The 13478-nt window shown below is 43.1% G+C and overlaps 1 protein-coding gene across 1 annotated transcript in view; it reads right to left on the bottom strand.

The window, feature by feature from the left end:
- The window catches only part of LOC143805530 (uncharacterized), a 77305-nt gene that overhangs the window by 47139 nt on the left and 16688 nt on the right, over window positions 1-13478 (bottom strand). Inside the window, exons 4-5 of the mRNA XM_077285004.1 lie at window positions 10778-10880; window positions 10599-10684 (exon numbers count right to left, since the gene is read on the bottom strand). Of these exons, the coding sequence (XP_077141119.1) occupies window positions 10599-10684; window positions 10778-10880 (189 nt within the window). The remainder of the gene's footprint in view (window positions 1-10598; window positions 10685-10777; window positions 10881-13478) is intronic.

The following is a 13478-nucleotide window of genomic DNA, read 5'->3' as shown; positions in this document are numbered from 1 at the left end:
TGGTCATGTGAGGGCTTGTTTTTTTTTGCAGGGACAAGTTGTACTTTTGAACGACACCATTTTAACATATTGTGTACTGGAAAACGGGAAAAAAATCTGAGTGCGGTGAAATTACAAGAAAAGTGCAATTCCACAGTTGCTCTTTGTTTTTTTTTGTTTTTTACCATGTTCACTAAATGCTAAAACTGACCTGCCATTATAATTACCCAGGTCATTGCGAGTTCATAGACACCAAACATGTTTTGGTTCTTTTTTATTTAAGTGGTGAAAAAAATATCAAAAGTTTGGTACAAAAAAAAAATGGCACCATTTCTGTGATCTGGGGCTGGGTAAGGGTTTATTTTTTGCGCATCGAGCTGCTGGGTTTTTTTTTTTACCATTTTGGTGTCGATACGATCTTTTGATGGCTCATTATTGTATTTTATTGCAATGTAGTGGTGACCAAAAAAACGTAATTCTGACGTTTTGAATTTTCTCTCATTACACCCGTTAAGCGATCGGATTAATCCTTTTTTATATTGATAGATCGGGTGATTCTGAACGCGGCGATACCAAATATGTGTATGTTTGATTGTTTTTTTATTGTTTTATTTTGAATGGGACCAAAGGGGGTGATTTGAACTTTTATTTATTTTTTATATTTTTAACAACTTTTTTTTTGTATGCTTCAATATTCTCCATGGAAGACGAGAAGCTGCAGTACTTTGATCTCCTCTGCTACATACAGGCGATGATCATATTGCCTGTGTGTAGATGAAATGCTCACTTGCTAAGAGTACCGACCACCAGGCGGCGTTCATCGCAATCTGGCAATGACAACCATAGAGATCTGTTGGAGACCTCTGGTTGTCATGTCAACCCATTGGTGACCTGTGATCATGTGACAGGATCACCGATGGGCGGGATTTATGACGCGCTTCCGGAAAGTGTGAGTTAAATGCTGCTGTCAGAATCTGACAGCAGCATTTAACTAGTTAACAGCCATGGGCGGATTGCAATTCCACCTGCGGCTGTTGCGGTCACATGTCAGCTGTACATATTAACTGACATGTGCCCGGAAAGGTGTGGGCTCCGGCGCTGAGCGCGGAGTCCGACAGCTGCATACTATTACACCCAATATCAGAAAGGGGTTAAGGCCACGTTCACACGGTGCGCTTTTTTTATGCTGCATATTTTTTACTGCATCAAAAACAGTATCTTACAGTTCCAGCCGTGTGGATGGGATTTATAGAAATCTCCTGCCCACTGTTCTTCTTTTTTACTCACTGTAAACTGATCTGCAGTGCGAGTTTCAGATCCGCAGCATATACATTTCTCTTGTGGGTACCCTAAGTTTTCTGTGCAGATTTTTCCCATATACTTACATTAGATGCGGAAAATCTGCAGGTAAAAAACACACATGTGGTTTTAGAGCATTTGCACGTCAGAAACACGTGAAAAACAAATGTAATCGGAACCTAAGTATATCACCCCTGACGAAGCCACCTGGAGTGGCGACACGCGTCGGGCGTCTTTTCTTGCCTGTCCTATCACCATGTGTGCGCTACCAGCTTACTTTACCTCTGCCTTAGGCCAGTCTCACACGTCCAGATAGTTCCGGTACCGGAGAAATCGGTACCGGAGTTATCCGTGTCCGTGTGCTCACGTAGGCCATCCATGTGCTGTCCGTGTGTCCGTTTTTGCTGTCCGTGTGCTGTACGTGTGTCCATGTCTTGCAACAATTTTTACAATTTTAACTCTATGACAGGAAAAACGCACACGGACAGCATCCGTGTGCGGTACGTGTTTACACGGACCCATTGACTTTAATGGGTCCGTGTGATACGTGCGCTCCCACGAACACTGACATGTCTCCGTGTTTTGCAAACGGACACACGGTCCGTGAAAACACGCTGACATGTGCAGAGACACATTTATTTTAATGTGTCTACGTGAGTCAGTGTCTCCGGTACGTGAGGAAACTGTCACCACATGTACCGGAGCCACTGACGTGTGAAACCGGCCTAATAACATTCAGCCACGGCCATTTACACGTTCAGTCAGTCTTTACAGGTCTGTTTCAACTTTCTGCCGCATGGTCTAGCTTGGGCTAATATGCAATTTCCCTACTTAAGTTTCTCCATGGGTGGATACATAAATTTGGGATTTACTTGCTGACTGATTTTGGGTAAGCCGTTGATCTCATTTATTCTATTTTATGGCAGATTCTTGTTGCTGAGGGAGGTTATTTGTACAATTATATATATTTTTTCCCTCTTCTATCTTTCAGTATCACATGATGGTATGATATATATATATATATATATATATATATATATATATATATATATATATATATATATATATATATATATATATATATATATATATATATATATATATACTGGTATACTAATTTTTGGCCCACATGCGTGATGGGTTCTGGGTTATAGCTTTATTGTAAGCTTATTCATTCTAAGGGTATGTCACATGTGTGACTTTTTAATGTTTTAAAAGTTTTCTTGAGTGGATTTGTACTTAATAAAATTTGTATTTTGTGTATTTTTGTGTGGTGATCCTTACTTCATGGCCTACATCTTTTTCTTGTTTATGAACCCAAGTATATCAATAAAGTTTTGTCAAAGCCAAATACCAGGAAATATTAAAAACAAAGGAGCTTTATTTAAAGCACTAGATGAAGGCTCGATGCTATAGCATCGGGAGGGCAGTTCCCGGCGGCTGTGTGTTCGCGACGGTGTTCTGCTAGTGGTACCGCGCAAGAGGCTGCGTACAGTGTATACAGTGTGTGTGTGGTGTGTATGGCATATACAGAGTGTGTGTGTGTGTGTGTGTGTGTGTGTGTGTGGTGCATACGGCGTATACAGCGTGTGTGTGGTGTGTAAGGCGTATACAGTGTATGTGTGTGTGGTGCATACGGCCTATACAGTGTGTGGGTGTGGTGCGCACGGCGTATATAGTGTGTGTGTGTGCGGTGCATACGGTGTATGCAGGGCCGTATTTAGAGTTTCTGCTGCCCTAGGCACTTTTAGCGCTGCCTCCCCCTTTGGTGAGTATGACACTATCGGCAGTGACTTTAGCAAGAATCGCTGATGTGAAAGTCGCCTTTTGCAGCAGATCCGTCAGTTTTTCTGCATGTGCCGCATAACGGATCACTTACAGCAACACTGCGTTCGGCCTCATTCATTCCCTATGGGATTTGCGGCACTTGCCATGATCTGGCAAATGCGGTACCATACCTCCCAACTCTTGAAGAAGGGAAGGAGGTATAAAGTGTGTGGCGCGCGTAGCGCGCCGCGGCAAATTTTAGGCCATGCCTCTGACCACACCCATTTCACAACTAGTCACACCCATATCCACGTCCCAACCACAGCCATTTAGCACTGCTGATCACACTGTTTTATATACAATAATTATAAACGAAACAATATGGCCACAGTGCTCCATACTGTATAATGGCCACACATGATGCTCCATTCTGTATAATGACCACACATGATGCTCCATACTGTATAATGGCCACAAATGATGCTCAATACTGTATAATGGCCACACGTGATGCTCCATACTGTATAATGGCCATTGGCCACACATGATGCTCCATACTGTATAACGGCCACACATGATGCTCCATACTGTATAACGACCACACATGATGCTCAATACTGTATAATGGCCACACACAGTTCTCCATACTGTATAATGACCCCCCCTCCTGTATGCATGGCTCATATTCCCCCCCCACGTATGCATGGCTCATATTCCCCCCCTGTATGCATGGCTCATACTCCCCCCCCCCCTGTATGCATGGCTCATATTCACCCCCCCTGTATGCATGGCTCATATTCCACCTCCCCCCTGTATGCATGGCTGATGGCTCATATTCCCCTGTATGCATGGCTGATAATTCCCCCCCCTATGCATGGCTGATGGCTCATATTCCCCTGTATGCATGGCTCATAATTCCCCCCCCCTGTATGCATGGCTGATGGCTCATAATTTCCCCCCCCCCCGTATGCATGGCTGATGGCTCATATTCCCCTGTATGCATGGCTCATAATTCCCCCCCCCCTGTATGTATGGCTGATGGCTCATATTCCCCTGTATGCATGGCTGATAATTCCCCCCCTATGCATGGCTGATGGCTCATATTCCCCTGTATGCATGGCTCATAATTCCCCCCCCTGTATGCATGGCTGATGGCTCATAATTCCCCCCCCCCCGTATGCATGGCTGATGGCTCATAATTCCCCCCCCCCCCTGTATGCATGGCTGATGGCTCATAATTCCCCCCCCTGTATGCATGGCTGATGGCTCATATTCCCCTGTATGCATGGCTCATAATTTCCCCCCCTGTATGCATGGCTCATAATTCCCCCCCCCTGCATGCATGGCTGATGGCTCATAATTCCCCCCCCCCCCGTATGCATGGCTGATGGCTCATAATTCCCCCCCCCTGTATGCATGGCTGATGGCTCATAATTTCCCCCCCCCCTGTATGCATGGCTGATGGCTCATATTCCCCTGTATGCATGGCTCATAATTTCCCCCCCCCATATGCATGGCTGATGGCTCATACTCCCCGGTATGCATGGCTCATCTCTCCACCCCCTCCCCCGCTCCTTCTCCCATCTTGCATGGCTCGGGCGGCTTACCTTCCTCCTTCATCCCCCTGCCCCCTGTCCCCCGTCCCTCATACTCACCTGTCAGCTGTCCCACACACCACGCGGCTGCGCCGATATCCTCCCTCTGGCTCTGTCCCGCCGCAGCGCCTTCTTCCTGAGTGAGCGGTCATGTGGTACCGCTGATTAAGTCATGAATATGCGCATATTCATGACCTTAATCAGCGGTACCACGTGACTGCTCACTCAGGACGCGCTACAGACGCTGAGAGCCGGCATCGCTGGAGCAGGGTGAGTATCTTCTTCAAGGAGGGTGGGTGGGACTCGGAGGCGGGCGGGAGGTGGGGGGGCGGGGCGGGGCGGTCGGTCGCGTTTGTGACCCAGGACTAAAAAAAAACCAAACAAAAAAAAAAAACCTTGCTCAGGTGCTGCCCCCCGCAATGTCGCCGCCCTAGGCACGTGCCCTCGAGTGCCTAGTGGCAAATACGGCCCTGGGTGTATGCAGAGTGTGTGTGTGGTGCGTACGGCATATAAAGTGTGTGGGTGTGTGGTATGTATGGCATATACAGTGTGTGTGTGTGTGTGTGTGTGTGTGTGTGTGTGTGTGTGGTGCGTACAGCGTATGCAGAGTGTGTGTGTTGCGACGGTGTTCGGCTGGTGGTACCGCGCAAGAGGCTGGAACCAACAGCAGTTTCCATATTGAGACACCCATCACTTGGGTGTCCCAATATGGTGGTCGGTGAACTTACGCCGCTTGGAATGCTGGGATCTGGACACATGTGGATGGAACAGGATGTGAAGACATTACAAGGTAAGTATATATTAAGATGACATACCAACAAGAGACAAAAACCGGAGCGTCAAAACCGCGATAAAAACGTATGTTAAAAAAAGCACACAAAAACCTAATTTAAACAATAGGTGCAGGAATCCTGCAGCGTCAGAAACTTACCTAAAGCTCACTGTGGGAACGTAGCCTAAGTTTCAGGGGTTTTTTCTGCATGTCTTCAGCAATCTAATATTAAGAAGCATCTGTGGACTTGTCCTCACTTTCAATCTGAACCTCCCAATGTTCTCAAGGCTCAGTGCCAAGGTTGGGTCATTGCTGTCCATCAATGTGTAGATCACCAGCTCATTGTCTCGCATGACTTCTCCTCCCTACATATCAACTTTAATTTCCCGTTTCTGCTCCTTTCCTGTGTTAATGGATTTTAATCACACTTTTCACCCCTTGCTCAGCTTCACTTTATATAACAATACTTGATTGCATGTTCAGTGCCTAAATTATCATTTTTATCATAATCCTGGTTCTCACATTCATATATTGATGAGACTTAGGGAACCTGTCAGTAAGATCACTGTTATGGCCTGGTGGTTAAGAGGCCACACTGATATGACCTGGTGGCTAAAACGCAACATGGGACGAGCTCTGAGAAGGTGGTATCTCTACTGACCGCAGTCCCTAATCCTAACAACAATACTAGTAATAGCCGTGGGATGTTCATGACTCTCCCTAGACACCTCTTCACAGCCTAAGAACTAACTACCCCTAAAGAAGGAAATAGAAAGCTATCTTGCCTCAGAGAAAACCCCAAAAGGAAAGACAGCCCCCCACAAATATTGACTGTGAGTGAAGAGGGAAATGACGTACACAGAAATGAAATCAGATTTCAGCAAAGGAGGCCAATACTAAACTTGATAGACAGAGAGAAAAGGATACTGTGCGGTCAGTATTAAAAACTACAAAATCCACGTAGAGTTTACAAAAATGAACTCCACACCGACTCATGGTGTGGAGGGGCAAATCTGCTTTCCCAGAGCTTCCAGCTAGCCTGAATATGACATAGTGACAAGCTGGAAAAAAAGAGACATATTTGCAGAGCAATAGAGTCCAAGCAAATGGACAAACAAAACTAGCAAAAACTTATCTTTTGCTGACAAGGACAGGCCATATGAGAAATCCAAGGAGAGAACCAAATCCAACCAAGAACACTGACAGCTGGCATGAACTAAAGCCCAGAGCAGGTTTAAATAACAAACCCAGGCAAGGCGATTAGTGAAGGCAGCTGCCACAGCTACCTAAAGGAGCAGCAGTTCCACTGGAAACCACCAGAGGGAGCCCAAGGGCAGAACTCACAAAAATACCATTAGCAACCACAGGAGGGAGCTCCAGAACGGAATTCACAACAGATCACCCCTCCTAAGCCGTCTATATGGGCATGCTGGTCATAGGAAACTGACTAAAATCATACCTTGATAGCTGTGATCTGATGTCTTTTTCCAGACAAATCTGCATTTTTCTTATATGTAAATGAGCTGTTAGGATCTATGGGCCGGACATAGATCTCCCAGAGAATCTGCCTCCAGAGATTATAATACATGAAAGGCAGAGTTACCAGTGTGAGACATATAGATCAGGAGAGCAGATAGTCAGTCATTACATATCTCACACTGGTAACTACCCCTTTTATTTAAAACAAGCTCTGGAGGCAGATTCTCAGGGAGATCTTTGTCCCACCCATAGATCTTAACAGCTCATTTACATATTATGAAAAACATGGATTTCTCTGGAATAAGACATTGGATCACAGATATCAAGTTATCGTTTTATCTTCCTATGACCCATATAGAAGGCTTTTGAGAGGTGATCCTACTGATAGATTCCCTTTAAAATAGAGATAACAATGAATTGAAGGTAAAAATAGAAGTATTTGTTTTATAAAATGTTCATTGATCTAATAATCAGATCCATAAGAGTGACGATTTGTTGGACTGACACGTATAAGAGATAAGGTAATTGACCCTTTTAGGGTGCAGTCTTATTATGGCTTTCAGGAAGCAGCAATTTCTTTTGGTTTTATTTGCCTGTATTCCAAGAACTATAACTTTTTTAATTTTTTTCTATTCATGTAATTCTATAAGGAGATGTATTTTTCAGGATGGGTTATATCTTTCTAATGGTACCATTTTTGGGTACCTATAAATTATTGATTAACTTACCGTACAGTCACCAATTCCACCACTGTGTCTACCATACAATACCATTTTACAGTTATTCTTCTCATTACATAGTGACACGCTGCTATATCATTTCCCATCAAATGAAACCATATTAGGATACATCTCACTCATCCCATGGTCACATGAGTGAGTGGGAGGATGGGGGTTGGGATGAGTTATATGTACCCGGAAATGGTTTCATTTGATGAAAAGATGATAACATTTTTAACCCTTTCCAATTCCTTTTTTTTCAAAACACGTTTCTTTTCGAGAAACTGAAGGGGTACGACCTGCGCTATATGCTGGGTACAGTCAGTACTAATCAGAAGAAATGCAACAAAAAACGAGTTGGATGTATTCTGTCATCGGAGCGGAACAGGAGAATCATAATGTCAGACGAGGTCAGACATTGGATAAAAAGAGTTAAGCTATGTGTTGAGAGTGAATTTATGAGGAAAGGAGAAGCAACTCAGATTGGTCACTGGTAAAACTCGGGGTAGAAAAATGGTCTGTTGTCTTCTTGACACCTTCAAGAATGACATGGGAACGGATCAAGCAATTGAAAGGGACTTGTGAGTATGGAATGACTGATCAAACCATGAACTGGTGCTCAGAGCATGACGGCGTGGCTAACCATTTATATACACCTTTCAACCTGCTTATTTTCCTGCCCTCTCCGCCCTTCTCTTGCTCTATTATTATTATTATTTATTTATATAGCACCATTATGTAGCCACATCTGTCAATCAAAGAGGGGGGTGGAGATAAATGGAAAACAAGCAGGTGGGAAGGTGTATTTAAATGATTGGACCGCCATGAAGCACTATGTGGCAGGACTTAGTTTGAACAGTCATTCTGTGCGGACTGAGTCCCTGTAAAGAAGCCGTTGGAAATGTAAGCATGGCGAAAACTGGTCTACAGAGTAACCAAGGGTCAGACACGACTGAATAAATAGAATCAGATTAATTCATTAACTTTTTATTTAACCCCTCTCTGACATGTGCCATAATAGTATGCACATGCTGGATTCCCCCTGATCTATACAGCTGACATGTGCCTGCAACAACCGCGGGTGGAATCGCGATCCACCTGTGGCTGTTAACTTGTTAAATGCCGCTGTCAATCTCTGACAGCGGGATTTAACTTGCGCTTACAGGAAGCGCGTCACTAATCCCAGCCATCTGTGACCCTGTCACATGATCGCGGGTCACCGATGGGTCGGCATGACAACCAGAGGTCTGCACCAGACCTCTATGGTTGTCATTGCCAGATTGCTAGCGGAGCGCTGCCCCGTGGTCGGTGCTCATAGCAAGTCAGTATTTCTGCTACACACAGGTGACCTGATCATCTCCTGTGTGTAGCAGAGGCGATCAAAGTACTGCAGCTTCTAGCCTCCCATGGAGACAATTGAAGCATACAAAAAGTATAAAAAACGTTTTTAAAAATAAAAAAAATATATAAACTTTCAAATAACCCCCCTTTCGCCCCATTCAAAATAAAACAATTAAAAATCAAATATATACATATTTGGTATCACTGCATTCAGAATGGCCCAATCTATCAATACATATAAAAAAAGAATTAACCCGATTGCTAAGCACCAAAAAGAAAAAAAGAAAAAACTCCAGAATTATGTTTTTTTGGTCGCCGCTACACTGCAATAAAATGCAATAACGGACGATCAAAACCTTGTATCTACACAAAAATTGTATCAATAAAAGCATCAGCTCGGCACACGAAAAATAAGCCCTTCCCTAGCCCCGCATCACAAAAAATGGAGACGCTACACGTCTCGGAAAATGGCACCATTTTTTAAAACAAATTTAAGATTTTTTTTTTATCACTTAAATAAAATGAAAACCTAGACATGTTTGGTGTCCTGAACTCGTAATGACCTGGAGATTCATAATGGCAGGTCAGTTTTAGCATTTAGTGAACGAGGTAAAAAACAAAAATCAACTGTGGAATTGCACCTTTTTTTGCAATTTCACTGCCCCTTTTCCCATTTTCCCATTTTCCAGTGCGCAATATGTTAAAACCAATGGGGTCCTTCAAAAGTACAACTTGTCCTGCAAAAAAACAAGCCCTCACATGGCCATATTGATTGAAAAATAAAAAAGTTATGGCTCTGGGAAGAAGGGGAGCATAAAACGAAAACGCAAAATCGAAAAATGGCCCGGGGCTTAAGGGGTTAAATTTATTTTTTTAGGCTTTTTTTATGATTTATTTGACTAAATGTCTGTAAAGAGTTGTGGAATTATTGGCACTATATAAGTGAGTAAAATAAATAAATAAACTGATGACTAATAATAGACTGCAATATTTCTGCATGGTAGTTTTTTATTGACTGTCAGTGTTTTACAGACAGGGAAACGGGCCAATACACATAGTAAACACATTGGCCCTTTGCTATGCCCTTGGGGGCCATAATGCTTTTGATGTAGCTTGACCTATAGACCGCAGCATTCAAGATGTTAAACAGCCGGGATATGAGTTATCTCTGATCTTGGTTATCTCTGATCCTGGCCATCTCTGCAGGATGTCGGCCTACTAATTACAGACAGCAACCTCTGGTGAGATACCTATAAGTTCTATCCATGTCATCTATATAGTCCTAGTGCTGTGGACGGACATCCGCGATGTAACATCAGACAAACATTTTGTCAGTGATGACCATGGCTGTGTCTTCAGTCAGAAGTGTTATTTGACCAGAAAAGAACGTGGTCTGATTGTTAAGGGAGATGTTTGATGCCAAAAGCTACTTAGCAGGAAAGGGTTTGGTTGGCCAACTGACAGGACCGCTGCGCCTTCCGGACACATTTCCCACCATTCCTTTAGTACAAGCTCATCTCATTTTATCGTCAAGGTCTCATTCAAGACACTGCAAATATTCTGTCATCTCCATTGCAAATATCACACACTCCAACAATAAGCACAGTAATGTTTAGGAAAATCTTGCATGAGGGTGACAAAACCTACCATGGAAGATCCAAGAGCAGCAACATGAACAGATCTGCTTCACTCAAATGCCCTCTGTCCCCCTGGAAGGATTTCAGACGTTGTATCTTATGTAAAGACAAAAATTAATAAAAATATGCGACCAGAATCCACCACCTACTAGACCACAGTACGGACATACGGACAGAAGCCTTCCTTACCTCTTCCCTGTCTGGCAGTTGCTTCAGAAGCTCATTCAACTTTTCTGAGCTGTATATTTCTCCTCTCCCCAGCTTTATATCTTCTACTATCTCTGCCGCTGATCTACGAGGGAAATATGTGTAACTATCACCAGCATTGCATTTTACAGTTATGTTCACATGGCTCTGATATGGATTTCTTATCTGCAGTATATCAATTTATGGAGCAAATTATGAAAAATCCTCAGCAGAAAAATTCTATGTGAAAGGTTGAACTTCATGGACTTAGGCCTTGGTGGACCTAAGCCTTGATGGACCTAGAGGCCTTGATGGACCTAGGCCTTGATGGACCTAGGCCTTGATGGACCTAGGTCTTTTTTCAACCTATATAACTATGAGGTGCCTGACTGGTGAAGCAAAAATTGGAACCTAAAGTGATTCTGCGCCCAGGGTCTAAAAATTGACCATATATTTTTCATGTATCATATATTTTTCTTTAGATTTACCACTGTCATTGTAGCTGTCATCTTAAAATCAAGAGGAAAGGAACGTTGATCTGAGCAGATGAAGCAGACAAATAGGCAACAGGCCCGATGATTATTCATGTTCAAAAATTTAAAAAAATTTTTGTGAGTTTTGGTGTCTTCATTTTGTTTGAATCAGTTCCGCTGAAGTGGGTTGAACTGGGGAGGAGCTGGGGCGGGACAGGGTGAGAACACACACTCATCAAATTCATTAAATGTCCCAGCATTTTCTTGGCAAGCAATGCTATTCCACTCACGGACTGGAGTAGAATTTCTGGCACAACGTACTGAGGCGTACCCCACATAGAAGAGGAGCTGAATTCATTAAGTATAATGCACCTCTTAATGAATTTGGTGCCATGTATTCTGTCAAGATCGGTGTCCCTAGAGCTTGCTGTACTCCAGTCTTGATGAATCGGCACCTATGGGCTCACGCTATGCCAGTTTTGACAGAGTAAACAGCGCCAAATTTATTAAGAGGCGCACGTTACTTTCTAAATTAAGTGCCCTTCTAAATGGCACATGCCTCCGTGTGCTGTACCAAAAATGCTACTCCAGTCAGGGACTGGAGTAACATTTGTGGAATGGAAAACAACAGTAAATTTCATTAATAACCTGGGGGCAAAGCTGTGCCCCATCCATCCCACCCTAGCTCTTCCTAATTTCTCGTTACACAAACATTTTACAACTTTTCAAAGCCTTATGTGGAATGAAAGATTTGATGAATCGACCCAATAGTTACTTTATAGTCCCAGGGTAGAGGGTCCTGATAATATCTCTGGAATCCATGGCTGCTTTTTTACTTTTATAGCTAAAGGTTAGTGGTGACGGGGAGCTCTCGCACACGAGGCAGGAGTTTCCTGGCCATCAATCGGCCATTTTTCAGAATGCATTTATTATATTATGGCACTCCATATACCGGTGCCGGAGGTGATATCCATAAATAAGTGTATACAGATGGTGTTGCCAGTGTGGAACTAATGTACAGCGCAATGATTTCTTCCTTCTACTGCTGAGGTCAGTGTCTTCTCCACTTTCACTGTAAGTTGAAAAGCTCTGGGTTGACCATTCAGAAGAGCATTTTAACATTTAGACGCAAACATGAAAAAGATTACAATTACTCTATAGAAAAACTCCTGTAAAAATATATTTACACCCAAAATTATATCAAAATGTTGCTGACCCATACGACAACCTTATTTCTGAATGTGAACTAGGGAAAGTTTAACATAAAAACTTACTGCAAAACTTAGAGGGGTTATCCAGTTTTAAAAGATAAATATTTCGTAATCCTAAATTATGATATACCGGTAATCAATTTTTCAATCATTTTTCCAAGATATCTGCTTGCTGCAGTTCAAAAGAAACCTTAAAGTGAATCTGTCCCTAGACTTCAAAATACGGATGGCATAATGAAACAAATCTCTTGCATCTGAAGAGGCTGGTGTACTTACTTTGAAAATCAATATGAGAATGGTTATGAGTGTATATAATATTTAGATATCAAAATTACCATTTTATAAGTCCAGCTAAGGAGCAAAACAGTTCATAAGTCCATGTTTTTAATTTGGGCCCACTAAGCCTGAATAACAGCTTGTACAGAGCAGTGTGATTTCTCAGCGTCAGCCGCAGGGAGGAGGGCCACTGAGGAGCTGTCATCAGGGGAGTGGAGGCTGAGATTAAACTGTGTGGAACATGAGTTGTAGTCTGCTGCAGTGCTGAACTAGTCTGGTCTCCGGCTATAGTACTCATCTGCATCTTGGAAATGTTGGCACGTTTTAGTGAATAATATACCTGGGGACAATTGTGTATCCAGCCTCGTATTCCTGCAGCCCACGGTATGGACAACATGACAGCTTCCCTCTATACTTTTTTTCCTTCATCCTCCTGTGAGATCTCTGCCATGATGTTGATTGTGCACAGCAGCATTTCCCCAGCTCTCCACACACATCTACATCGATGTGATGCTGTGGCGTCCCATGATAACATCAGTTTCCCATGTGAAAACTGGTATCAGGACTTCTTGCTCAAGGACACAGGACCAATGAGTAGTCAGGAGAGAAAATTAAATCATAGCACATAATTTAGAGCCAAGTTGCATTTCCAAAAATGGAAATTACCTTAAGCAACCTGATTTCAAAACACTGAGAGCTAACAGAGACCTCCAGAGTTCCCGAGAAGCCTCAGTGCAGTGCTTA

Source organism: Ranitomeya variabilis, chromosome 2, assembly GCF_051348905.1.
Source record: "Ranitomeya variabilis isolate aRanVar5 chromosome 2, aRanVar5.hap1, whole genome shotgun sequence".
NCBI classification, from domain to species: Eukaryota; Metazoa; Chordata; class Amphibia; order Anura; family Dendrobatidae; genus Ranitomeya; species Ranitomeya variabilis.
The sequence above is the reverse complement of the archived record's forward strand: the minus strand, read 5'-3'. Positions and strand labels throughout refer to the sequence as shown.